The sequence below is a fragment of the Belonocnema kinseyi genome, chromosome 8 (genome assembly GCF_010883055.1).
Source record: "Belonocnema kinseyi isolate 2016_QV_RU_SX_M_011 chromosome 8, B_treatae_v1, whole genome shotgun sequence".
Taxonomy (NCBI): domain Eukaryota; kingdom Metazoa; phylum Arthropoda; class Insecta; order Hymenoptera; family Cynipidae; genus Belonocnema; species Belonocnema kinseyi.
In genome coordinates this window covers 10,172,255-10,197,818 of record NC_046664.1, presented here as the reverse complement: position 1 = coordinate 10,197,818, position 25,564 = coordinate 10,172,255, and the positions used below count along the sequence as shown (strand labels likewise).

At 24.2% G+C, this 25,564-nt stretch overlaps 2 protein-coding genes across 2 annotated transcripts in view; one reads left to right on the top strand and one right to left on the bottom strand.

The window, feature by feature from the left end:
- The window catches only part of LOC117177894 (probable 28S ribosomal protein S25, mitochondrial), a 9,624-nt gene extending 9,176 nt beyond the window's left edge, over positions 1-448 (top strand). The window contains exon 3 of the mRNA XM_033368965.1: positions 147-448. Coding sequence (XP_033224856.1) covers positions 147-412 — 266 coding nt within the window. The 3' untranslated portion in view covers positions 413-448. The remainder of the gene's footprint in view (positions 1-146) is intronic.
- Positions 449-4,356: 3,908 nt separating this feature from the next.
- On the bottom strand, positions 4,357-24,289 carry LOC117179052 (probable RNA-binding protein 18). Its single transcript, XM_033370681.1, has 5 exons — positions 23,938-24,289; positions 23,406-23,503; positions 17,992-18,205; positions 13,512-13,588; positions 4,357-5,043 (listed from the first exon to the last, which is right to left on the bottom strand). The coding sequence occupies exons 1-5, from the start codon at positions 23,941-23,943 to the stop codon at positions 4,824-4,826; spliced, it is 615 nt and encodes a 204-aa protein (XP_033226572.1). The 5' UTR covers positions 23,944-24,289; the 3' UTR covers positions 4,357-4,823.
- Positions 24,290-25,564: the final 1,275 nt, after the last annotated feature.

Sequence of the window (25,564 nt, the reverse complement as noted above, 5' to 3'; positions counted from 1 at the left end):
TCTAGTCGGGAGTGGTGCTGACTGAAAACAGATGATTTGGAGCGATTCGCGCGCCATCTGTTGGTCATTCTAAGGACTTATTGAACTACCCTCGTAATAATTTAGGAAAAGTGAATGAAAAAACTATAAAGTTTATGTTATTACAGAAAATGGGAAAAAAATGTTAATAGATGTGGATGATAAAGACAAGGACGAGATAATGGACCACTTGGTTAAAGTCGTCGGAAAATCGAAGGAACTTTTAGCAAGAGAAGCAGAGCTTCGAGAAAAGAAAGACAATCCAGCGAACTTCGGATATGGTTGCGACAAAAGTTGCATGTGTACCGTTCCTGGCCAAGTTCCTTGTCCTCAAGTTGTCCCCCTTCCGAACCACTATCGTGGAAAATTCAAATGGTATCAGAATAATGTTTAAATAAATAGGTTTGTGTATATTACATTTTTTGCAGAATTTGATTCTTTAATTTTCATTTTCTAATCCCTTCATTATAATTCTTTATTAGAAAACGAGGATAAATCATTTATTGTATTTTGTAGAATTTTGTATTTATAGAATCACTAAAGTTTGGTGTGTTTCATTTTGGGGAATTTTGACGCCCAATATGATTTTTCAATCAAATTAATTTCCTGTACCAAATAGATAAATTTTTAAATAAATACAGGATGACCGTTTTAATCAAAGAACAATATTCCCGGGTTTTCCCCGATTCGCAAACTAAAGCATTGAAAACTCTTGAATTTTTAACTTTTAAAATTCAAATTTAAAAGTTTTTAAGTTCAAAAATTGTCTATTGAATTGTTCAATAATTTACACGTGTAAACTGGAAGGTACTAACACTTTTCAACTGAATAATTTCAAGTTTAATGAATTTTAATTGCAAAATTCAGAATTTTTAACATTCATAAATTATAGAGTTCAAAGATTTCGATTAAGTTCCAAAAATATCAATCCAGTCTTACATTTTCAATACTCTAAATTAAAGAATAAGTCAATGAACTTTAAAAATTGTCGAAATTATATTATTGTGTTATTTTAGGCCAATAAATATTTTAAAATTTACTTTTTTTCAACTTAAAAGTTCTTAAATTAGAATTTAAATTATTTTTATTTTAAATAGTTTAAGCATCCTTGAAAAAACTTTAAAATTGTATCTCAAACTCTTGAGGAATATAGAAGTAGTTTATAATTTTTTCAAATTTAGCTTTATTTTTGAAATTTTTTCAAAACTTCTCAATTACTTACAAAATTAATTGAATTTATTCTACAAATTTTAGAAATTCCTGCGAATTTCAAAAAATGTCCTTAAAATTTGGATTTCTAAATAACAATTGAACACTTATTATAATTTAAAACAAAATGTAGATTTTTGCAGTTTACAACAAATTTAGAGGCTTTTTAAGAGTTGTGAAAGGCTTCAAACGAATGAAAAAAATTTCTTAAAATTCCTAGGAAAATTGAAAATGAATCTTCATTTTGAAAAATTATTTTAACAGAATATTAAAAAAATTGTAAGAGAATTCCAATATTATTAAAAACAACCCAGGAAGAATTTAAGGGTTTTTCTTTAATTTTTAAGATTTTCTAAAAATTTTAGGAAAAATTTCATTCAGTTTAAAATACGTTTAGAAGTTCTGATTTTTTTTTTCAAAAACTTCCTTTAAATTACTTAATATCATTTTAAGTTTTTAATTAATTTTGAATCTTTTCAAAACTTCTAAATATCTCTTAAAATTACTTAAATTTTTCTAAAAATAATAAGTGTTCAAATTATTATTTATACATCAAAATTCAACAATTTCGCTTACAAATTAAACCTTTTATCAACAGAACAATAACAATTGTAACGTTAAAATGTTACAAGCTTTTCAAAATTTCAACAATTCAAAGGTTTCTACTTCAAACACTTAAGTTTCAAATTGTTTACTTTTAAATATTTGCCTTCAATTCAGTCATATTAAATTATAAGTCAAATATTTCTAAATATTAAAAAATTATCCTTTTTCTTAATCAAATTTTTTAAATTAAATGGGTTAAAAATAGGATAATTTAGACTGAAATAATATTTTTAATTTAATAAAAGCCTTTAATTACGAATTAATTATAGTTTTTAATACTTAAAGTACCGATCTATTTAAAAAATTATTTATTTTTACAGTTGATAAAATAAAAATATTGTTTATCAAAACTGTGCTACTTTAAACATTTTAAATTGTTTAAATCTTCAAGACGGCACGTTATAATTATTTAAATTAAAAATATAAGCTTAAAAATAAAAATCAGCTACGCGTGCGGTTCGCAGCGCTCGCAAGTTTGAGCGCGCCTAGGGCGCGCGACTGTTGGTTCTCGCGCTTCGCGCTTGACAGTATATTTATCTCGCGCTACGCGCTCGACTTTTCTGCACAGACTATTTGAAACTAAAGATAAAAGTATCGACAACAGTAATTTAATGATTGTGAATTCTCTTTTGTTAAAGCTCCTTAGGCTTTAACGAACACATTCTCATCATGTATCTCGTGCTTCGCACTCGATTTTATCCCTGAAATTTTATATCATTCCCATAAATGCATATTATTATAATTCGTAACTTGCATTGGTATTAAAACAGACGAAATTTCATTGTTACGTTTGAAAAAATTTGAAAATATTTTTTGCAATTCATTTTGAATTCACCCTTAATTTTTATTAGTTTATTCTAAATTTTTTACATTTTTCTAAATTTATTCAATTCTATTCATTCGATAAAGTTTTTATTTTATTCATCTTGAAGTCTTTAAAACTCACTCTAAATTTGGAGGCATTTGATCAAATTTATTGGAAGTTTCTTTAATTTTTCCCTAATTAATTTCAAACTCATTTTTGAATTTATTGAATTATGATTGTATAAAATGTAGAACTGATTTATTTTGAAAGTGGTTAGTTTAAATAAGTTTGTTTTGGAAATGTTATATTACAATTTTTTTTTAAACTAATTGAAAATTATACATTTCAGTATTTTTTTAAATATTATATTTATTCTATAAGATATTATCTTAAAACTATATGAAAAAAATAGGTAAAAGGAATTTGTAGCTACGTTTTGGAACATACGCCCTCATAATTATTTTAATTTGTCTTGTGCCGGATCTCCAAACAGTCAATTTCATTATTTATTATGTTATTTTTTACGATTAAAACGAAAACCACGCGTTATATCAAGAAATTATTTCAAACCAAATTTTAGATTTTTTTTGGTTAAACAACCTTTCTCTTATATCTTGTGTCATTTTACCAAAAATCTAATTTTTTATTTTTAATGTTGTTTTTATTGAATAAAATAGAAATTACCAATCATATAAAAAAATATTAATAAAAATTGTTCTCTACTTTCGGTAAAAAAAAGTTATCGATTTATTTTTTCTTAGCTTGTGTCATATGTCGAAAAATTTAAGTTTTGTATTTTCGCTGTTTTTTTTTTATAAATAAAACAAAAACTACATGTCCTATAAAAAAGTGATTAATAACAAATTTGTAAATATTTTTTGGCTGCATAATGTTTGTCTCGTAATTTTTTTCTTACCTTGCATAGTTTGACAACAAAATACAATTTTTTGTTACTTTTTGTTTGATGAACATTTGAATTACCAATTTTTCGAAAAAAATTCAAAAAGTTTTTATGATAATCTTGTAGGGCTTTCGGAAATTAAAATTTTACTTTTGAAGTACTATGAACAAGTGTACAGAGAATTTTTGAATCATGAAAAAATGTGCTCTCAAAAACTTTCAAAATACGCTCACTTTTAGAATTTTTTTCCAAAATGGCTTACCACCGTTCGTAAAAACCCGTTTTTCGGATTCAGGGGGTCTCAAAACGTGGACATTTGACAAAAACTGGGGGGTCAAATTTTACACAAATCTAATACATTCTCTAATGAGAATTTAAAAATCTAAAATATATAATTTTTCATGTAAAAGATTTTCCAATTACGCATTATAACCTGAATAATATCATAATTTAAAAAGATATCAATTCAATTAAATATTTAAAAAACTGTTGAAATGGAATTTGAACAGATTTTTCTTCTGAAAATTGGTAAAATTCGCGGTCAAAAAACAAAAAATTCACTATCATTTCTCGGTTTCCCGGTCCAGCAGCCACCTATTAAAATAAAAAAACAAAAATTATGGAATTTCTTTTTTCGGATTTGGACTAAAATAGGGGGCGGGGGAGGCGGGGGGGGGGGGGGGGGGGGGGGGGGGGGGGGGGGGGGGGGGGGGGGGGGTTATTGTCCTCTAACATTCAAACAAAGGTTGCAATGCATTTTTGGACCACCCTAATGCCCAGTGTGAGACAAAATATGCCAGAAATAAAAGTCATTTGCTAGAAAAAGGAAGCGACGCACAGTGATGCATTCGCATTTATTACGATAAAAATATAAGTATAATTTTATACCAAAAATACGGGGGAAAATATCGCACTAGAGTCGAAGGGCACGCAAGTGAACTTAAAAGGTACTTGCATTATCTTTGGTGGCAACATTAGCATTGCACCTAAACAGGAATCATCATTTTTTGGCTTTCTGCGGAAGTCTGAAGCACTGCCGCTCTACACATATTCCAAATTAATCTATAAATTAGTAGCGCACTCAGTCTCTTACAACTAGCGTATAGGTTTAAAATAGAGTATGTAGGCGAAATTCCGATTCGCTATGTACAACTAGAATGATGTATCGAAGACGGAAAATAAATATTATTAATAATAATAATGAGTATAGGATTGAATGGAGATTATTGGTCAGTCAATTATGTGCTAACTGAACGAATTTCAGATTTTGATATCCGCTGGGAATTATCTTCTGGGCTTGGATCGAGTGTACGGTTTTTTATTTTGGTAGTGACTCCCATAATTGCTGCGAAATCGCGCTGAGGTGGACGGTTTTTGATGATCTTGCCTCATGTATTGCTGCAAAACTGAGGTTCCTACGAGCGGTTTATTAAGCTCGAATTCTTCTTCGGACTCTCGCATCATTTTCAGCTTTGCCTCGATTGCTTGAATAGCCGTTTCACGACTGTAAAAACAAAATAGTTGGAAGAATTTCAGTCGATTTTCGAAATCGAAATCGCTCGAGTTTAAGGGAACTTTCTAATTTTAGGGGGTGGCGGCGATTCGGCAGACGATTTTTAATTTCCGTTTAAGTTTTTCAATTTTTCGGGTTAACTAAAAGTAACATATTTATGGTGTTCATTCTATAACATATTCAGGTTATATAACCGAGGATATGACAGAATTTAGGATAATTTAAACGAATTTAAGAGAATTTACGATTTTTAATAATATTTTTATTGTTCAGGTTATATCATCGGTTGAATATAAATCAGCCCTGTGTAGAGTTCTGAGCCGGTTATATTACTTTGAGAACGGTGACGAGAATGAGAATCTCAGAGTTTATTTTAATTAATAGAAAATTGCATTTTTTCGTTAACTTTTCGGTTGAAAATTCAATTTTTTTTTTTAAAGTTTGTCTGTTTTATTTTAAAGTTTACCTGTTTTAGCAGAAATTAAATCTTTTTTTGATAAAAATGCAAGTGGTAGATTAGAAATTAAGCTATTTATACTATTTTCTTGAAAACTTAACTAGTTCTTAAACAATGTACTTTTTGTTTACAATTTTTATTTTGGTGTTGAAAAATAAACAAAATTGATATTTTTTTTGTATAAAAATGCAACTATTTTGCAGAGAATGTAACTATTCTATTAATAATTCATCCTTTTTGGTTTAAAAAAATCATCTTTTTGGATTGAAAATTCAATTTTTTTTTTAGAAACTTATTCTTTTGTACAAAAATTTAATATTTGATGTTAGTGAGTTAACTGGAATCTTTTTTTAATGAAAACTCAACTTTTTTGTAATAAAAAATTCTTCTGCTTTAACATAAATTTCATATTTGTGGCAAAAATACTACTATTTGCTAGAGAATTCAACAATTTTGATTAAATTAAAATTATTTCTTTTCAAAAATTCATAGTTTGATCGTGAAAACTCGACTATAATCTTTTTCAACAGAAAATTGAACTATTTTTTTGAAAACTCATCTTTTTGATTTAAAATTTCATCTTTTACAGAAGAAATTTTATTTTTATATGAAAATGCAACAATCGCTTTGTTAAAAAATGACTTTTTTTGTTTAAAGATTTATATTTTAAGTTGAAAAGTTAACTCGTGAGTTCAAAGTTTAATTATCTTGTTGAAAAATTTATCTTTTTGAATTGAAAATCAAACTACTTGGGTCAAAGTTAAACTACATTGTAAAATTTTTTTTATGGAAGGCTTATGTCTGGTTGAAAATTTAACTGTTTAGTGGAAAATACTTCTTTTTTTTTTAGTTTAGAATTCATTTTTCAACAGAAAATGTAACTTTTCCATTTTTTTAAGATTGATGTTTTTTAGATAATTCTCGTTTTTTTGTTGTAGAAAATAATTTTTTAGTTTGAAAGATCCTTTTTTGCGTAGAAATGCACCAATTTCGTGGAAAATTAATTTTTTGTTGAACAGTCATATTTTTTGCTTGAAAATTGAATTTTGTAAAGAAAATTTGTCTTCTAGTTTGAAGGTTCATTAATTTAGATAAACTTTTATTTATTTTTTGAGTGAAAAATCTTTGTTGGAAATTTGTCTTTTTGGTTTTAAAATTATTTTCTTTTGTTGTATAAATTTCATTCTTTTTATATTAAAATATAAACCATGACACTTTTTCGTTGGCAATTTGTCTTCTTAGGTTGAATATTCAACTATTATGTTAAAAATTCAATTATTTTGTTGAAAATTCCAGTATTTTATTAAAGAGTTATCTTTTAAAGTAGAAAAAACTTTTTTTTTTTAATTAATACATTTGAAAATGTTAAATTTGTATATGAAACACTGTTTCATTCTGCTTAAAAAATATTCCATGGTAAAAATATGATAAGATTAAAATGCTGGTATTTGTCTATTAATAATTTTAAATGAAAAATTAGTCGAAAATATGTTTGAGCTACAAAATAATTTAAAAATCATAAATTCTTAAATTCTCTTAAATTCTAACATCGTTTTCAGTAACAATAAGAGTAGCTGTAACTAATTAGCCAAAAAATGCATCAAAACATGTAATTTAATATTAGGAAAATTGAATATAACGATGAGTATTCTGAAAACAGTTTGAATTTTATTCATATTTTTCCATTGTTTATTTTGCTAATGTGATTAATTAAATAATTTTATAAACAACTGCAATTGTTGCAAATTTCAAAAATTGATTGATAATATTACTTACCTAATAATAATAATAATAATTTAATTATTTAATCATTAATCATTAGCCTTATAATATACACTTTTATCAATTCATTTATACATTTCCACTCTTTAAAAAATATATATTTATATATAATTTGTTTATAACCAGGGTGACGACTTGAGCGGGAAACGAAAGACTTGGAAAACACCACGAAATGGCCGGAAATTGAATTAAAAAATAGTTAATTTACTTTGTCTGCAGTTGCAGAGCATATGATTGAAAATAGTTATTGTTTTTATTATAGGACAGAGAATTTCAGTAAAGAAATTAAATTTCCCTTGGGACAGGGAATTTTTGACATAGAAGGGGAATTAACAAAAAAATAAAACTGAGATTCAGGAAAAAGAAGTTTAAAAAATCCCTGTTCCCTTCTTACGAACTTTAAAAAAAGAGAATGCTTCAAGTTGTTTTTAGAGTAGAAGTATTCTTTCGAAAAAGAAATATTTCTAAATTGCAATATAAAATTTTTTTTACATTTTTCGTTAAGAATTTACCTTTTTTTTTTAGAAAATTCAACTACTTGCGGTTAGAAGCTGAACTCTTTTGTTAAAAATTAATTTTTCTGAAAGATTTATCATTTTAATTGAAAATTGATCTCTTTTTAAAAATGTAACTAGTTTGTCGAAAATCAATTTTTTATCTAAAAATGTTTATATTCCCGTATAAAATTGAACTATTTCGGGTGAAAAATAGATCTTTTCTAGTTCAAAATTTAACAATTTGGATGTAAATTCGTTTTTTTTAAATAAAAAATTTATTTATTTCGTAAACAATTCGCGTATGTTGTTAAAAAAATCGACTTTTTGGTAGGAAATGAGTTTTTTCTTTGAAAGTTAATCTTCGTGTTTGAAAATGTCTCCTTTAATTTAAAATTCATCTTTTTGGTGAAAGATTCATCATTTTAGTTGAAAATTCTTCTGTTTGGTTTCAATTCCACGAGTTTTGTTATAGATGATTTTCTTTCATCATTATAAACTTTTTTTTTTATACCTCGAAAATAATTTTAAAACAAATTTTTAACTACATATGAGTTATTATAAATATGTGTGATCTTTCCTACGGAATCTTTTTTTATTAATAATTGATTTAGATTGTTAAACGCCATTTATTTAAACAAAATAAATATAGAAAAATAATAAGAAACGAAATTAACATTTTCAAAATTCTCTGCTTTTTCTTTGACTAATTTTTCAATTCAAATCATTAATATTTAAATACCAGCATTTATATCTTATGATATTTTTACCATAAAATATTTTATAAGCGGAATGAAACAGTGTCTCATATACAAATGTAAAACGTTCGAATGTATTAACTTATTTCAAAAAGAAAATTAATTTTCCACGAAACTGACTCATTTTTACGCAAAAAAAGGAAATTTCAAACTAAACTATTATTTCTTACAACAAAAAAACGCGAATTTTTAACTAAAAGATATCAATCTTTAAAAAAACGGAAAAGTTACATTTTCTGTTGAAAAATTAATTCTAAACCAAAAAAAAAGAAGTATTTTCCGCTAAACTGTTAAATTTTCAACCAGGCATAAGCTTTCAATAAAAAAAAAATTTCAATCAAAAAAGATTAATTTTCAACAAGATAATTAAACTTTTAACCAACGAGATAACTTTTTAACTTAAAATATAAATCTTTAACAAAAAAAGGGATTTATTAAGAAAGCGATACAACCAAATGTTTAAAAATGAAATTTCTTCTATAATAAATGAAGTTTTAAATCAAAAAGATAAATTTTCCAAAAAATAGTTGAACTTTCTGTAGAAAAAGATTTTAGTCTAGTTTTCACGATCAAACTACGAATTTTTTAACAAAAAATAATTTTCTACCAAAAAAATCGAATTTTCAATCCAAAAAGACAAATTTTGAAACCAAAAAGGATGACTTTTTAACAAAATTGTTGAATTCTCTAGCAAATAGTTGCACTTTTATCCAAAAAAGATTAATTTTGTACTAAAACAGATGAGTTTGTAATAAAAAACAATTTTTTTTATAGGTAGAAGTTTCACCCAGAAAATATTTCAGTTCATTTTTCAACACCAACATATAAATTTTAAACAAAAAGTAAATCAGATATTAGATATATTAGTAATCCAAAAAATGCACGAAAACAGTTTCAATTGTATTCCCTTTTTTCTATTGTTTATTTTGCTAATGTAATTAATTAATTTGATAAACACTTCTATTTGTTGCAAATTTCAAACATTGATTGATAATATTACTTAACTAATAATAATAGTAATAATAATATTTAAACATTGATAATTCGCCTTATAATATACGTTTTTATTGATTCGAAAGACCGAGAAGAAAACGGGAATTAAATTAATTTTTACTTTATTTACAGTTGCAGGACATATATGTGAAAATAACTATCGTTTTTATTTTATAAAAGGGAGTTAGTAAAAAAATAAAATTTCCCTTCTGACAAGGAATTTTCAATATGGAACGGGAATTTAAAAAAAAATAGAAACTGGGTTTAGAAGAAAAGTATTAAAAAATCCCTGTTACAAGTCAAAATTCATCACAATTATAAAATCCTTCTTCCGAAATTAAAAACAATATACGTGAATTCCCAACGAAATAAATGAATTTTCAATACAGAAAGACAAATTTACATCCAAATTGTTGAACTTTGAACTAGAAAAGGTCCATTTTTCCACCCGAAATAGTTATATTTTCTCCTCAAGTAGTTAATTTTTTAGTTCATCATTCAAACGCAAGTAGTTGCATTTTCGAGAAAAAAAGGTATATTCTTAACAAAAAATGTTACAAAAATTATGTTATAATTTAGAAATATTTACTTTTTGAAATACTACGTCTACTCTAAAAATGACTTGAAGCACTCTATTTTTAAAAAAATCCCAAAATACTAAATTCCGGGTTTTTCCCGGTTTTCCGTTAAAGTCGGCACCCTGATTATAAATAAATTATATATAGATCAATATTTTTTAGAAAGCGGAAATGTACAGATGAATTATAATGAAAAAGTACATTATTAGGCTAATTTCTAATGTTTATATACTATTAATACTATTATTATTATTAATAAAGTAAAATTCAATCAATCAATGTTTGAAATTTGCAACCATTACAGTTGTTTATACGATTAATTAATTATATTAGGAAAATAAACAATAGAGAAATATGAATACGGATTTTTTAAAGAAAATAGTTCAATTTTCAACTAAAATTATGAATCTGCAACTGAAATAGTTGAATTTTCAAACAAAAAAATTAATTTTTTCTAAAAAAGATGAATTGTTAACCAAAACTTAAATAATTAAATTTTAATTTGAAAAAATTCATGTTCAACAAAACAGATGAATTGGCAACTAAAACCATGGAATATTCAATTGGAATAAGTTAAATTTTCAGATAAAAAAAAATTACTTTCAACAAAAAAAAAGTAACTTAAAAAAAAGGTAGTTACATTTTCAAAGAAAGTGATGAATTTTTAAATAAAATTATAAATATTCAACTGGAATAATTGAATGTTAAACAAGAAAGATAAATTTTTAACTGAAATGATGAACCTCTAACTATAATAATAGTTACATTTTCTGTTAAAAAATGATTATTTTCAAAAAAACAAAGAAAAAACAAGCAATTTAATTTCCAACCTCATTTATGAATTTTCAATTGAAATGATAAATATTTTTTTATTTATTTAACAAAAAACGTAAATTTTCAAGGTAATTGTTGAATTTTCAATTAAAAAGGAATAGTTGAATTTTCAACAGCAAAAAATTAATTTTTACTAAAAAAATAAATAAATTGTTAACGAAAACGTTAATAAATAAATTTTAAGTTGAAAAAATTAATATTTAACCAAACATATGAATTTTCAACTAAAACTACGGAATATTTAATTTGAATAAGTTAAATATTCATTTAAAAAAATTACTTTCCATATAAAACTAACTTTTAACAACAATAAAAAAACTAATCTTCGAAAAATATTTATATTTTCAAACAAAGTGATAAATTTTCAACTAAAATTGTAAATGATGAGTCTTTATCTAGAATATTTGAATTTTTAACCAAAGCGGTGAATTAACAACCAAAAAGATTAATTTCTACCAAGAAGATGGATTTTCAACTAAAAAGGCTCATTTTCAACCTAAAAATAAATAATAAATTTTTTATGAAAAAATAAATTCTGATCCAAAAAGATGTACTTTTAACTAAAGTTTTGGAATATTTAAAAATTTTTGAACAAAATAGTTAAATTTATGGCAAAAAAATTCGTTTTAATTTAAAGACAAGTTTTCAATCAAATAGCTCATACTTTAACCAAATAAATAAATTTTTAATTAAAATTATGAATCTTCAACAGAAACAATTTTTTTTAAGAAAAAAATTTAACTTTCACCCAAGCAATTTTATTTCCAACCTCAAAGATGAATTTTCAACTAAAATGATAAATATTTAACTGGAACAATTGAATTTTTAACCGAAAAGAAGAATTTTTCAACAATGCGATTAACTTTCAAAGAGAGAGATAATTTTCTACAAAAACAAATCGATTTATTTAACAAAAAAGAAAATTTTCAACGAAATAGCTTAATTTTCAATTAAAAAGGACACACTTTTATCCAAATTGTTGAATTTTTAACTAGAAAATATCAATTTTTGACTAATAATGGAACAGTTAAATTTTCTGATAAAAAATGAATTTTTCACAGAACTGATTAATTTTCAACTAAAATTATGAATCTTCACGTGAAATAGTTGAATTTTATGCTTAAAAGATGAATTTTCAATCATAAAGATTATTTTTATAAAAAAAAAAGACGAATTTTCCACCACTGACATAACTTTTAAAACAGATAATATAAAATTTTCAGATAGCATAATTTTTAAATGCAAAATATAAATAAAATAAAAAAATCGTTTCAACAGCAAAAAATTAGTTTTTACCAAAAAATAAATAAATTGTTAACGAAAACGTTAATAATTAAATTTTAAGTTGAAAAAATTAATATTTAACCAAACATATGAATTTTTAACTTAACTACGGAATATTTAATTTGAATAAGTTGAATATTCAGTTCAAAAAATTACTTTTCATAAAAAAATTTAAAAAAAAAACTAACTTTCAAAAAATATTTATATTTTTAAACAAAGTGATAAATTTGCAACTAAAATTGTAAATGATGAGTCTTTAACTAGAATAGTTGAATTTTCAACTAAAAAAGGTGGCAAAAAATTTCTTTTCATCCAAATAAAAAACAAATTTTCAATCAAATAGCTCATACTTCAACCAAATAAATGAATTTTTAATTAAAATGAAGAATCGTAAACAAAATAATTTTAACAACAAATTTTAACTTTCAACCAAGTAATTTTATTTCCAATCTAAGAGATAAATTTCAGACAAAAATCATAATTATTTAACTGGAATATTTGAATTTTTAACTGAATATAAAAAATAAACTGTTTTGTAGAAAATTCGTTTTTGCTAGTTAAAAAAATCGATTTTCAACAAAGTAGTTACATTATCTTCCAGAGAATAATTTTTCATTCAAATTATGAATTTGCAACCAAGAAAATAATTTTTAACAAGAGAGTTTAACTTTTAACCAAATAGTTGAATTTTTAACTAAAGAAAGATGAATTCGTAAAAAAATGTCAGAAAATTTTATATTATCATTCAGCAATATTTCTTCTTTGAAATACTAGTTCTACTCTAGAAATTACTTCAAGTACTATCTAAAATTTGTAAGAGAGAACTTTTAAACTGTGACAAATTCTGACTTAAAACAGGGACTCTTTTCTTCTTAAGTTCTTTTAAAAAAATTCCGTTCCAAGTCAAAAATTCCCTGTTCCAAGTCAGTAAATTCATTTTCTAAAAAAATTGAAAAAATTATTGTTTTTGAATGCTTGAATCTGAAAAATCTGCAACTGTAGATAATGTAGAAATAACTTTTCTAAATTGACAAAAATTATTCAAATGAAAACTTGAATTTTTCTGCGATCAAAAGTAAATTCCTGATTTTTAAAATAAACTCCCCGTCGTTTTCCGGTCAAGTCGCCACCCCATAATTTAAAAGCTTGAGAAACGACTGAGGTGACTGAATTTAAAGCTCTTTGGAAATTGAAAATTTAAAGTGGAAATTATTCCTGTTTGACTTTAATAAATAATTATGTTATGATAAAATTAGTGTTTTAGAAGAAAACAAAATACCTTATCTTTTTTTCTTCCTTCTTCGCACCGGCTAAAGCTGGTATTTCAATCTTTGGTTTAGCCCTGTCCATGTCGTTCTAAACAAAAATAAAAATAGAGAAATTCAAGAGGATTTATACAAATATGGAGTAAACTTAATTACGAAATTTTGGGAAATTAAGGTAAAATAAGAACCCATCGATTCAATTTGAAGAACTCAATCTTACAGGTCTACATTAAATTAAAAAAAAATAATAAAATAAAATAAATCCATTATTAAACCAATATAAAAAAAATTGTTTGAAAAAAAAAAATGCGAACAATTTTGGACAAAAGGAGTAGAATTGTATAATTTCTAAGTCGAAGCGCTAAAAATTAAACAATTTCAATGTCAAAAATGAAATTTTATTCTTTTTAATTAAAAGCGTTCAGAATTAAGTAATTAAAGATTGCAATTTTTTAAACTTTAATGATTTTAAATTCAAATTTAAAATTTTTAATTGTGTTTACATTATAAAATTATAATTTAACATTAAAGGTGAGTAAAAAAATTTTTTATAAAATGAAAAAATTGATTGCGTTATTCTAAAAAAACAAAAAAACTTTCAAAGAAATAATGATATTACAACGTTGTTGAAAGGTTTAATACCCTTTAAAATTTCAATGATTAGAAGTAAATTTAAATCGCTTAAAAATTTATATTTAAAAAAATTGCTGATTATACTTTCCAAAATTCAACCAATTTAATTTTTGTTGCAAAATCACAAACTTTTAAAGGGAAAAATTAAAACTTTATCGTTCATAATGAAAATTCAGAAATAAAAAATGGTAAAAATTTTAAATTGTCTAAATTATGCATTTACTGATGTATCAATTTCAGATAGTTTAATTGTCATCTTTTTTTTTATTTAAAAACTCAATTTTAAAATTAAAATTTTTTAATCTTCCTTTAGAATTATTATTCATTCTAAAAATTTTCGACTTAAATATTTTTTATTTTGAAATAATTTATTTGTTTAAATCTTCAACTAAAAATCAGACAATTTTAAGATCTTAGATGCAAAATTAAAACAAAGAATAGAAAAACAATATTGCTATAATGTGATTTCATTTTTTTAAATTGTACAAATTTAAGCTTTTCAATTCGAAATCTCTATATTTTATATTTTAATTATTCCAAATAATTTAAAAATCAGCGTAGCCATTTTAATCAAATAAAAAAGTGCCCGGGTTTTTCCCGGTTCGCAAACTTCAAAATTATATTATTTTAAGTAATTTTAAGCTAGGCACATTAAAAATGGAAAAACAATTTTTTTTTGTAACTCAACAGTTCTTAAATCATAAGTTAAATTATTTTTATATTAAATAGTTTAAGCATATTTGAAAATCTTTAAAATTTTATTTTAAAATCTCGAGAAATCTAGAAGTGTTTTGAAATTTTTCCAAATTTAAAATCATTTTTGAAAATTTTTCAAAACTTTTAAATATATTTTAAACGACAAAATTCGGCTACTCGTGCCGAAATTTAGATTTTTGCAGATTTCAAAACGAAAAAATTTATAATCTTTTTAAGATGTAAGGCTTCAAAAGAGTAGAAACATTTTCTTAAGATTCCTAGAAAAATTGGAAATGGTTATTTTGATTTCCAAAATTATCAAAAAAAGATCCTGGAAGAATTGAAGGGGTTTTTTTTTGTTAATTTGCAGGATTTTTTTAAACATTGTAGTTGAAATTCGATTAATTTAAAAATATATTTGGAAGTTCTGCAAAAATTCTAACATTCTTCGTTTAAATTACTTAAAATCATTTCAAGTTTTTAATTAATTGCGAATCTTTCCAAAACCTCTAAATATCTCCTAAAATTACTCAAATTTTTTCTACAAATAATAAGTGTTCGATTGTTACTTGTAAGTTAAAATTTAACAATTTCACTTATAAATTAAACGTTTTTTTAAATAGAACAGTTAAAATTGTAACGTTAAATATTTAAAAGCTCTTCGAACTTCTGGAGATTCAAACCTTTCTATGTAAAATAATTTAGTTTCTAATTGTTTACTTTCAAATATTTGGTTTCAATTTACTCGCCTTAAATGAAAATTTTTAATTTTAAAAAAGCCTTTAATCAAGACTATATTATTATGAAGTTTTTTAAAAGTTGAAAATAGTTAATAAAGTTTTAACCGCAAGTTTACATATTTTAAATGGTTAAAAAAATTAATAAAAATATTATATTAATCAATTTATTTATTCAATTTAATATAAAAAATAATATAAAAGGAAGAATCGTTAAAATTTTTATTAAAAAACAAAATTATCGGAATAAATGATATATTAATTTCAGTTCTTATTCAAACTTTTGAAATGAAATAGTTACAATCTGGAAATTCTAAAATTTTGAACAGATTTAGAATCGTTTTGTCAAATCAAATCCATTTTTTAAATAATTGATATACATATATAGTTGATAAAATAAAACTGTTTTTTATACAGAAATTTCAACTTCGAACGCTTTTAATTTTTAATTTTTTATAACTTCAAGACTGCACTTTCATTATTAAAAAAACTATTGAAATCGAACTTGGGCAGATTTTTGTTCAGAAAATTCGTAAAATTCTCGGTCAAGAAATAAATTCACTGTGATTTCTCGGTTTCGGAAAATTCCCGGTCCAGCGACCACCCTGAAATTATATACTTTCTAATTGGAAAATTTCCAAAATTACAAAATGCTCATGGAAGTCATGGTCATTTCCCGGTTTTAATCCGGGTCGCAAAAATTTTTCACGGCCAATGAAATTAAAAAAGTGTAACTCTGAAGCTAAAAAAATTTCCATTTGAGGTAATAAAAACCGAGCTGCAAATAAAAGCGCTCAAAGTGGAACTGTTAAATTTTGAATTTTAAAATTTTTAATTTAAAAGTTTTAAATTCAAATGCTCAGTAATTTGTGCGTATAAAATTTTCAAAATTTTCAAAATTATATAATTTTAAGGAATTTTAAGCTAGAAACATCAAAAATAAAATATTGAAAATTTTTTAACTGAACACTTCTGAAATTAGAAATTCAATTATTTTCTTTTTAAACAGTTTAAACATCCTTTGAAAGCTTCAAAATTTTATTTCAAAATCTTGAGAAATCTAGAAGTTGTTTTAAATTTTAAATTATTTTGGAAATTTTTTCAGAACTTTTAAATGCCTGTCAAAATTAATTGAATTTTTTCTAGAATTTTGAGAAAATCCTGCAAATTTTAGAAAATTCCTTCACAATTTGAATTTACAATTTGGCCTAATATAAAACAAAAGGTAGATTTTCGCAGATTTTGAAGAAAAAAATAGATTCTTTTTAAGAATTTTTGAAGGCTTCAAAAGAATACAAACATTTTCTTAAGATTCATAGGAAAATTTTGAAATAATTTTTCATTTTTAAATTGAAATTATTTTCATGTTGAAAAATTATTTTATGAGAATATTTAAAAAGTTTTTCAAAGACTTAAACAAAATTTTCAAAAAAGATTCTACACGATTTAAGGAAACTTTCTAAAATTTGCATGATAATTTTTAATCTTTTTAAAACTACTAAATATCTCTTTAAATTACTCAATTTTTTTCTAAAAATGTTCATTTGTAAAATTATACATCAAAATTTGTAAATTGCACTTAGAAATTAAGCATTTTTTGCAAATACAACAATTAAAATTGCAACGCTCAAAGTTTAAAGGCTCTTCGAAATTTTAACGATTTCCGGCTTTGTAGGTCAAACAATTCAGTTTGATTGTTTATTTTGAAATATTTTGTTTCAATTGACTTTTTTTTTAATTAAAAATTTCAAATTGAATTGGTTAAAAATTGAATATTTTAGACTGAAACAATATTTTAAATTTAATAAAATTCTTTAATTAAGAACTTATTTTTAAGTTGACAATAGTTTATAACTTTCAGTCACACGTTCACATTTCTTTAATAACTAAGACCTTAAAATTGAAACAGTTTAAGTTTTAACTTTAAAATCTGAAAATTCTCAAATTTTGAACCGATTTAAAATCGTTTTTGTTCACATTTTATTACTTAAAGTACAGATAAATTTAAAAAAAGTATTTATTTATCAAATAAAAATGTTTTTATCTCGAATTTTTAACATCAAAGACTTTTATTTTTTCGAGTCTTGAAGAAAGCATTTAAAAATTCTTAAAATTAAAAATGTAACCTTAGAAATAAAAATTTTTAATATAAAAAATGTTTGAATTACGCATTGTAAGCTAAATAATAGCATAATTGAAAAACTGTTGAAATCGAATATAGACAAATTTTTCTTCCACAAATTTGTAAAATTCCTGGTAAAAAAAAAAAAAAATTCACTCTCATTTCCCGGTCTCCAAAAATTCCCGGGTTTCCTGGTACAACTTATTATAAATGTAAAATTCCCAGAGTTTTTCCGATTTTCTGGTCCGCTAGACACCTCACTAATTAATGAATATTTTACTTCTTTAAAATAATAAATTAATTTACCTCGTTGACGCTGTGAGCCCATCTGACTACGATATTTTTCGCTCCAATTCTGAGATTGTGAAGTGCGTCCATCGCAGCTTCTGCATCTTCGCCCGTTTTGTAGGTAACGAAGGCATAACCTCGAGGTTGTCCAGCTTGTGGGCCAGACCGGTGGAACAGCAGGTCAAACTTTTCGATGGTTCCATGTTTTTGAAGGAGTTTCAGGAGTTGGTACCGGTTGACAAATTAAACGTTAATTAATAAAAGCTGAATATATCAAAGTGCAATCTTAACTTTAGACTTTGCCATCAAAAACAGGAGAAATAGGATGATTTTTCACGTAAATAGGGCAATAATATGGGAATAAATTCTTTTTAATAAAACTAAGGTGGGCACCATAAATCTTAAGATATCAAGACGAAATATATCGCACTTTTAAACAAAAAAATGGAATTTTTAACCAAAAAATATGAATTTTCAACGAAAAAAATTCATTTTCAAACCAAACAGTTGCATTGACAACGAAATCGTTGGACTTGCACTTAGAGTTCTTAGCCGGTTATATTACTTTGAGAACAGTAACGAGAATAAGAATATTACCAAGAATATAACCGAGAAATAAATTCTCTGAGGAATTTATGAGAATCTCAGAATTTATATTAATTAATAGAAAATTGCATTTTTTCGTTAACTTTTCGGTTGAAAATTCAAATCTTTTTTTTAAAGCTTGTCTTTTTTATTTTAAATTTTACCTGCTTTAGCAGAAATTCAATCTTTTTTTTTTTTGATAAAAATGCAATCGTAGAAAATTTAATTTTTGTTTAAAATTTATATTTTGGTATTGAAAAATGAACTGACATATTTTCCGGATGAAAGTTCCACTTATAAAAAAAATTAGTTTTTTATTACAAATTCATCTGTTTTAGTACAAAATTGATTTTTTTTTGGATAAAAATGCAACTATTTGCCAGAGAATTTAACAATTTGGTTAAAAATTCGTCTTATTGGATTAAAAATTCTAATTTTTTTTGGTAGAAAATTATTTCATATTAAAAAATTCATAGTTTGATCGTGAATATTCGACTTCTGTATGAAAATTCAAATAATTTGTTTAAAACATTTGGTAGAAACGCTTTGTCAAAAAATCACTTTTTTTAAAGCTTTATATTTTAAGTTGAAAAGTTATCTCGTTGGTTAAAAGTTTAATTATCTTGCTATAAATTAATCTTTTTTAATTGAAAATTCCACTTCTTGGGTAAAAGTTAAACTACATTGTGAAATTTTTTTATTGAAGGCTTATTTTGAGATGAAAATTTAAATACTTCTTTTTCTTTGTTTAGAATTTATTTTTTAACAGAAAATAGGACTTTTCCATTTTTTAAGATTGATATTTTTTAGTTAAAAATTCGCGTTTTTTTTTTTGTAAAAAAATTCTTTTTTAGTTTGAAATGTCCTTTTTTTAACGTAAAAATACATCAGTTTCGTGTAAAATAATTTTTTGTTGATCAGTCATATTTTTTGTTTGAAAATTGAATTTTTGTAAAGAAAATTTGTCTTCTGAACTGAAGGATCAATAATTTAGATAAAATTTTATTTATTTTTTATGTGATAAATCTTTATTTGTTGGAAGTTTGTCTTTTTGGTTAAATTTTTTTTTCTTTTGTTGTATAAATTTCATTCTTTTTTGAATAAATATAAACTTATGACACTTTTTCGTTGACAATTTGTCTATTTAGGTCTTTTTTAGTAGTATTAAATATTCATTTTTTCGTTGAGAATATATCTTTATTGGCTAAAAATTGAACCGCCTGATTGAAATTTAAACTACTTTGTTCAAAATTCATTTGGTTTTGATTGCAAATTCATCATTTAAGTTGACCTTTTTTTCAATATTCATATTTTTTATTGAAAATTCAAATATTTAGTTCAAATGAAACTACTTTGATAGAAATTGACCCATTTGGATAAAAATTGAAATACATATTTTGTAGAAAATTAAATGTTCTGTTGAAAATTATATTATTGAATGAAAAATTCAAGTTTTATTAAAAACTTACTTTTCTTTTCGAAAATCCATCTTTGTTTAAAAATTTAACTGTTTGCTTAAAACTTCAATTTTGTTGTTGAAAATTCCTTTTTTTTTATTAAAAAATTAACTTTTTGGTTGAAAATTCATCTCTTTCGTAGAAAATCTTGTAATCTTAGAAATTTAAAGTGTTTCATGATGAACACAATATGGTATTTAGATTCATTTAATTTAAACGATTTTATTCACCTATTAATTATTGCTACAAATCGCCCTATTTCTCTCTCTCTCTCTCTGGTTTAATATTCAACTATTATGTTAAAAATTCGATTATTTTGTTGAAAATTCTAGTATCTTGTTAAAGAGTTACCTTTTAGAGTAGAAATTTTTTTCAAATAAATTAATACATTTGATACTTTAAAATTTTTATATGAAACGCTGTTTTATTCCGCTTATAAAATATTCTATGGCAAGAATATCATAAGATTAAAATGCTGATATTTGAATATTAATGATTATTGTTAAAAATCATAAATTATTAGATTCTCTTAAATTCTTTTTAATTCTCCTAAATTCTCTCATATTCTTGGTTATATAACCTAAATTTAAATTCTCGGGAATTTAAGAACTCTACTTGTACTGCCGTGCAAAAGTTTTAGGTCGCCTTCTTTTATGAATGAATAAATTCTCTTAATTTTAATTATAATAGGGTTGAAAAAATTTATCTTTAAAAGGTTAATTATTTTCGAATTGCCAGAACTTGAAGTTGTAACAAAAAAGTTGTAAAAATTTGAAAAAATATTATCTGTGGGCAAATCAGCAAAAACGTTAAATAAATATATATTTTGAGGAAATTACATAGAAACTTCATGATTATATGTTTCATATATTGTACAAAAATATTTTTGTTACCAAAAATAAAATTGCAATTTTTCCAACTTTTTGGTTACAATTTCAAGTTCTTGCAATTAAAAAAGACAATTTTTACCATTTATAATTATAAGCTGTTGTGATACGGTGAAAAAAGCTTTAAAAACAGGTCAAGAACATTGAAAAATGTTTACTATTTCGGAAGTTATTGAAAATTTAAGAAAACAAATTGGCTTCACCCTGGTCTTATTTTATATAGAATTTCGAAAACAATGAACCTTTTAAAGAGAAATTTTGTTAGCTCTGGTATAATTAAAATTATTAAATCATTTTCAATAATCTAAATTAAAGAATCAAGCAATGAACTTTAAAATTTTTCAAAACTATTTCAAGTAATTTTAAGCTAGACACATTAAAAATTTAAAAATAATTTTTTTAACTTAACAGTTCTTAAATTAGAAGTTAAATTATTTTTATTTTTATTAGTCTAGGCATCCTTCAAAAGCTTTAAAATTTTAATTCAAAATCTTAAAATATCTAGAAGTAGTTTTAAATTTTTTCAATTTTAAAATAATTTTTGAATTTCTTGTTAGAACTTTTAAATATGTTTCGAAATGAATTGAATTTTTTCTATAACTGTGAGAAAATCCTGCAAAAAGATTCGAATTAAATTTAGAACTTGAAACAATTTCAAATACTTACAGCCGAATTCAAAATAAAATTTAGATTTTTGCAGATTTCACACAAAAAATTTATAATTTTTTTAAGAATTCTGAGAGACTACAAGAGAATAAAAAATTTCTTACGATTCTTACGAAAATTGAAAATGATTTTTTACTTTGAACAAAGATTACTCAAATTTTTTCTATAACAATAATGATTTCAATTGTTATTTATGCGTCAAAATTTAACAATTTCACTTATAAATTAAAAAAATTAAAAATAGAACAATTAAAATTGTAACACTAAAAGTATAAAATAAATTGTTTTCTTTTAAATATTTGCTTTCAATTTACTCGTCTTAAATGAACAGTCAAATATTTCTAAATAATAAATACTCATTCTTTTTCTACATTAAGAAATTTCAAATTAAATGGGATAAAAATTAAATAATTTAGACTCACAATATATTTAATTTAATAAAAACCTTGAATTATGACTATATTATTATCGATTTATTTTTAAGTTGAAAATAGTAAAACGCATGTTTACATTTTTTAATAGCTGGAAAAATTAATAGAAATAATATATTAATAAATTTATTTATTAAATTTAATATAAAGGAATACCTGAAACTCTAAATTAAAAATATATTATTGATAAATCGTGAAAATTTTTATTTAAAACTAAAATTATCGGAATAAATGATTTATTAATTTCAATTCTTATCAAGATTTTCGGATTGATACAGTAACCATCTGGAAATTCTCCAATTTTGAATGGATCTAGAATTTTTTGGTCAAATTAATTACTGTTCAGATTTCTATATTTTTCATTTTTAATTGTTTAAATTCTCAAAACTGCACTTTAATTATTTTAAACTGTTAAAATCGAACTTGGACACCCTGGTTTTTATAAAAAAAAAAAACATTCGATTTTAAAAACTTCTAATTTTTTAATTTTTGTTAACCTTTAAAGCTGCGTCTCTGGATTTTAATTTCTTAACAAGAAAATATAAACGATTTGATAATCTATTATTAAATCAATTGCTAAATAGTTAATAATTTCGAATTAAAAGCTTCTGAAATTTAAAAAATATATATTAAAAGATTTTGGACCATTTCATTAGAAAAAATGCTTGAATTGTATAATTTCTAAGTCGAGGCGCTAAATATTAAACAATTTTATTTTTAATTGAAGAATAACAAAATATTAAATGATTTAGATTAAAATTACGAAAATTGGAGATTTTCAAAACGTTCAAAGTTGAAAATTTTAAATTTGAATTTTGGAGTAAAAAAATAAAAAATTCAAATCTTTTGAATGTGAAGAACTTTTAAAATTCAAAGCGATTGAACTTTGACAATTTCAAATTAAATAACAAAAAAAGTCAATTTTCTGCCAATACCAATTTTTCTGAAAACAGTTGAATTTTCAGCCCGAAAATATAAATTTGAATTAAAAAAGATAATTTTCAGTTCAATTTTCAACCAAAAAGATGATCTTTCAACAAAAGAGATGAGATTTCGGACTAATGATCGAATTTTCCGACAAAAAATTGAATTTTTAACCAAAGAACCCACTTTTCTACCAAAAGAAGTGAATTTTCCAAAAAAGAGTTGAGTTTTAGAGCTAGGAAGCATTTGACTTTTAATTCTGTAAAGACAAATTTTCAATAAAAATGTTGAATTTCGAATAAATTAATTTTTTAACAATAAATCAAATTAATTCGGAATCGAAATAGTTGACTTTAATTTGGTTAAAAACGGGAAAATATACAAAGTTGGTATTTATCTCGTAATTAATAATCTTTAAAAAAAAACAATTAAAATAAAATAAAAATTATTCAAAAATAAAAAAAAATTTATTTAATACTTACTCATTAATTCTCAAATCCAGATTTCCAACCCACAATCTTCTATCCTCTACCTTATTGGATTTTATAGGGTCTAAAGGAAGAGGAATTTTCGAATCCGGCTGAAAGAAAAAGAAACAGATTTTGAATGTTTTCAATGATTAAATAGTAAATAAAATAAAAAAAAGAATAAACTAGTTTAGTGATGCAATTTAAAAAATTTTAAATATAGAATTACACTTTCTCACCCTGAGAAAGAAATGTTAAATCTACACTCCACAATTTGCTTTCCAGTTTTGAAAAATTAAAAAAAAATTTGTTTAGCTGTTTTGATAGAGGTTAAATTTATTTAAAACAACTTAAAAATTTACATAAAATGAATGAAAATACGTTGTAATCTACGAGTTTATAAATTAATTTTTGACAGTATATTCGCAGCAAGGATATACATTTTTTTATTGATATTTTGTGGTGTGCGCGAACGAAAATAGAATTCGAGGTCAAGCTTCTATTTTCGTAAATTTCTAACCTAAAAGCACTCGAGTCTTCAACTTACCTCCATTCTTGCAGAAATAATGTGAATTTATGAGGGTGATGCAAAAGGAAACCTTTTCCGAGTCCGTATCGATCCCCATGCAGTAATTCGTGCATCAATTGCCGATTATTCATGAGAAACCTTAGAAAACTCCTCTCTCCATATCTCCTCTGTCAGCTAACATTACAGTTGACGAATAATCGTATGACGCTGAACATTTTTGACTTAAAAACATACGTCACACAAAATAAGAGGAAAAATTCTTTGGCAGATTATACACTTCAAATGGATAATTTATAATTAGGAAGAATATTTTTATAGCTTGGAGTTGATCGATTCGAAAGCCATCGCAAGCGCATCTCTACCACCATTTTTGAAGGTCTTTTTCAACTGTTTACCATTGCCCGCCCCCAATCTTGGGAACTTTTTAAACTGCGCTTGCGTCGCGCTGACACTGTTTGTGCGCTGAGTTTGAATTATATAAATATTCAGATTTAATATTTCTAACAAATAGTTATTGAAAAATGCCCAAATAGAATTTCCCTAATCCAAAAATAAGAGTTTGGAGTGTTAGATTTAAAAAGTTTAATTATAATGAAGAAGAGGTTATGAATTCTGAGTTCAGAGAAGTAAATCATTCCCAATGATTAATCTCGTCTCTGTCGAGTCTAAAAATTAAAATTTTGTTTATTTCCGTCAATGTCATTCAAAATAAAAGTACAAAAGTAATGTTATATCATACATTTTTTAATAACTTGAAGAGGACCTGGATTACAAGCAAGTGATTTTGAATTTAAAGTAATTTAATTGAGGAAGAATAAAATATAATTCTAGAGCGTGTATTCTGTTATTTGTACTGTGACTAATTAATTATTGTATAAATATTATAAAATATATAATATTGTATACAAATAATCAAACCATATTTATACTATTAAAACTAATATTTTTGCTTAAAACTGAAACTTCTTATTACCTTTTTATTAACATTTTTAAACATTTAAAATGCTAAATTTTAGAAAAAAAATTTTTTTTTTAAGTCGGAATTAATCATGTTTTTTGCATGGAAATCGCATTATTTTTTCAAAACAGTTACTCAAAAATTCTAATTTAGGATCAAGAAATTACTTTTGATGCGTTTTCCAATAATTATTAATCATAAATATTAAAACTGAATATTTATATAATTCAAACTCAGCGCGCAAACAGTGACCAATCAGGTTGTCGGCGCCTGGTCAGCGCGACGCAAGCGCAGTTTAAAAAGTTCCCAAGATTGGGGACACTGCTGTTTACCACTATTAGGTTGGGTGGGGAACATTCAAGATGGCTGCACGCTGAGGGCCAAATGCCAATAAGGATTGATACCAATTGTGTCTTTTTTGTTTCGGATATATTTGATTTTTTCTATGATTAGAAAATAAACCCCTTGACCCAAAAACCGTTAAAGATTGATTATTTGGATTGTTTTTACGAGTCTAACAATGTATTTTCTTGGACTTTGACACCGGGTGACGTCATACCACATGTTTTAAAAGCCATGGGGAAGCCACATTTTCGTTTAAGAAATTGACATTTGCTCTGACATTTGCGGTTATATTTTGTCATTTTTTAATAAATTATGAGCAATTACAAAAATAACAAAATTAAT

Excerpts from the sequence above, each read along its gene's own strand:
- LOC117179052 (XM_033370681.1), bottom strand. Across the intron at positions 18,206-23,405 it reads CTGGATTTGAGAATTAATGA|GTACCAACTCCTGAAACTCC; the intron begins GTAAGTATTAAA and ends ATTTGTCAACCG. Across the intron at positions 13,589-17,991 it reads GGGCTCACAGCGTCAACGAG|AACGACATGGACAGGGCTAA; the intron begins GTAAATTAATTT and ends ATTTTTGTTTAG.